At 44.0% G+C, this 3,183-nt stretch overlaps 1 protein-coding gene across 1 annotated transcript; it reads left to right on the forward strand.

Moving 5' to 3' along the window:
* Nucleotides 1–1,364: 1,364 nt before the first annotated feature.
* Nucleotides 1,365–2,528, forward strand: LOC118941038 (ermin-like). The gene is made up of 2 exons (XM_036951378.1): nucleotides 1,365–1,542; nucleotides 2,133–2,528. Exon 2 carries the CDS (start codon nucleotides 2,153–2,155, stop codon nucleotides 2,453–2,455), a length of 303 nt encoding a protein of 100 aa, XP_036807273.1. The 5' UTR covers nucleotides 1,365–1,542; nucleotides 2,133–2,152; the 3' UTR covers nucleotides 2,456–2,528.
* Nucleotides 2,529–3,183: the final 655 nt, after the last annotated feature.

Here is a 3,183-nt window from a genome sequence, read left to right on the forward strand (position 1 = left end):
GGGCAATTTACGAGTTGTTAGGGAAATCTACAGAGCCCTCTAGCGTCGAGGAGGGTATAAATGCACGTGAAAGTGAAAAGTTACAAATATTGTTTTGAGACCATACAAAACTCCTCAAGGTGACTTTAATAAACTGGTATGTTACACAATTTAAATAGCCTCCTATATTGCCATATATATCCGTGGGAACCCCATAACCCTGAGTCATAAGCAAAGCTTTGTAGCTTTACATTGTGCAGACGGATAAACTTGTAAAGAATGTTAATCCAATTACAAAGTAGGTTAGATGGTGTTTACTCTTGACAGATTAACATATTAGGAAGAAACAGTAAACAATCAGCTCCCTGCAGACAAAGTGCACATTATTTACCTACAGGATTGTACTAGATCATTGATCATAAGATGTAATTGTGCACCAGAACTGAATGCAGTCTGCTGCATACACCAATCCTGTCTGTCCCAATAATTCATTCACAATAGATAGTCCCCAAATATCAGACAATAGACAGAGGGGGGGGGGGGGGGGGACAGAGAGAGACAGAGAGAGAGACGGAGAGAGAGAGAGACAGACAGAGACGGAGAGAGAGAGAGAGTGAGACAGAGGGACAGAGGGAGGCGGAGAGAGAGAGACAGACAGAGACGGAGAGAGAGAGAGTGAGACAGAGAACGAGACGGAGAGAGAGAGACAGACAGAGACGGAGAGAGAGAGAGAAAGAGTGAGACAGAGAACGAGACGGAGAGAGAGAGAGTCAAAGAGAGATGGAGAGAGAGGGTGGGGGGGGGGGGGGGCTACAGAACTGTCTGAGAAGAACAGTTTTCAAAGGAAGGATGGCATTCTGGTGGAATATTTTCCCGGAAGGAACGGAGCTGGAAGTGTTCTCTCATGTCATGCAGATCATTGATCGTATTGGGGATATCTTGTCATCAGAGCCCACCATAGACCCCGAGCTTGAGGGAGATGATGACGAGGATGATGAAGAAGAAACAGATTATAGCTCTGATGATAGTGAGGAAGACATGAGTGCAGCTAACACAGTAAAGGATGGTGAGGTGGTACAGGGAACATCATCATCATCATCACAACCACATAGGTCGCTGTTCTCTAAAGTGGGAATTAGTGTGGTGGTCACAGAGACAATCAATGATGACCCTTGTAATGGGGCCACCATGGCTGCTGCCAGCAATTCCATGGGACAAGAGAGAGGGACAGCAGGAACTACAGCCAAAAATCACAGCGGGATGTTTTAGTCCCATCACTGGACAATGGTGAACAGAGAGAGAGAGAGAGAGAGAGAGAGAGAGAGAGAGAGAGAGAGAGAGGGCAGAGTGTTAGCAGCGGGACAGCCTGTGATGCAGAAGAGCCCCTAACAGAGCCCCAGTCACAGACGCTGCGCCCTAGGACTGGGACAGAGCTGTTACAGCTAGAGCTGCTCTGGTCCCCCCAGAGACCTCCAGAGCAACAGAGACAAACTTCTTATCTAGAACCAAAGCCTGGACCAAGCACACAGTGTGACCCAGAGACAGATCTTCACATAGAGCAAGGTGGGAAGCTCCTACAAGGTATTTCAATATGGTTGATGAGAACAGTTAGTCAGGGATGTGGTATGATTTTTGTATCTTGACATTATTGAATTATGGAGAAGATGTACTCAGATAAACTCACAATAAGGAGATATTTTGATGCACTTGGACACATACATGCACCTATCTTATTTATGTCTAGTTGTGTCTATAGTAATTTATTATCACATGCTCTAGGATCTATGTGTTGTGGTGTGTGAGTGCAGTCGAGATGTATATGAAGCAGCGTATTTTCTGCAGGCTCATTGCACACCAACAACTGTAGTGCAACACAAATTAGGGCATCAGGCCTAGCTGGAAGTTTGTGATTAATTAGAATAACAATTAAAGTTCCACAGAGTTGCTCTTCTCATGCAATGCCATGTTACCAAACATTGATTGTCCAAAGTGGGCAGCAGTGTATCAACAAGCCTATTTTTTATTGGACAAAAAGCCTTTGTGTCTCATCAAGAGAGCTATAATTATGGAGGATTGTTGGCAGAACAACAACTATTGATAAACAATGGAAATGTTTTGTCTCTGCTCACTAGCACCTGTTTCTGCATAACTAGAACAGGAAGTGACATCTTCAATGGAGAGGACACTACAGGAGACAAAGCTGGAGACTGGGGTGTCCACTGGTCAACCTGTAAAAGGGGCAGGACCTAACACATTCACCAAGCCAAGAGAGAACCATGAGGAACCTGAGGAAGAGTGTGAGGAGGAGGAAGAGGGGTCAAATGGAGGTGGGCGCCAGAGTGGTGGGCGGCAGTCCCCTGACGAGAAGCCTGGCACTAAAAATGCTTCAAAGCACAGCACCGTATCCTACAGGAAGATACGAAAAGGGAACACCAAACAGAGGATTGATGAGTTTGAGTCCATGGTAAACACATAACCCTGATGTCACGTGCGCGTTTAGGAACTTTTTGCCCTGACATTGTGTCATAATAAATCTTTGTATATTAAAATGTCCAATAATTGCAAGAAATGCTTTTTATACAGTTCAGAGAATGTAAATCTTCTGTTCTGTATGTTAAGTTAAATAATCTACAGCAGGGGTGTCAAACTCATTCCATGGAGGGTCCAGTGTCTGCTGGTTTTTGGTTTTTCCTTTCATAAGACCTAGACAACCAGGTGAGGGGCGTTCCTCACTAAATAGTGACCTTAATTCATCAGTCATGTACAAGGGAAGAGTGAAAACACGCAGACACTCCGTCCTCTGTGGAATGAGTTTGACACGTGATCTACAGTATTTGCTGTAAACTGGTGTTCAAGTGTGTTTCTTTTGTAGATTGTTCTTAAAATGTTGTTTCAGAGATCCCGTGACGAATACCACAGCGAAACATGTCTTGCCACACACAAAACAACTTCAAACTGAATGTGATCCTTTTCTTCCACATTCCAGTGTATTCCATAAGACCATCCTGAACAGTCAGACCAACAACAGAGATTTGGACTAACAGTGAGCTAACTGCAGAATTGACTTGGATGATAATTATTCTGTGACTTGTAGATTCACTCTGCACACATAGAACAGACCTTGAGACAAGAAGGTCTACATTTAGAAAAATAGACTTTACACATACACTGAGTGTACAAAACATTAAGAACACCTTCCTGATA

This window comes from Oncorhynchus mykiss, chromosome 18, assembly GCF_013265735.2.
Source record: "Oncorhynchus mykiss isolate Arlee chromosome 18, USDA_OmykA_1.1, whole genome shotgun sequence".
In the NCBI taxonomy this organism is placed as follows: domain Eukaryota; kingdom Metazoa; phylum Chordata; class Actinopteri; order Salmoniformes; family Salmonidae; genus Oncorhynchus; species Oncorhynchus mykiss.

Excerpts from the sequence above, each read along its gene's own strand:
- LOC118941038 (XM_036951378.1), top strand. The coding sequence starts at position 2,153 with ATGGAGAGGACACTACAGGAGACAAAGCTGGAGACTGGGGTGTCCACT.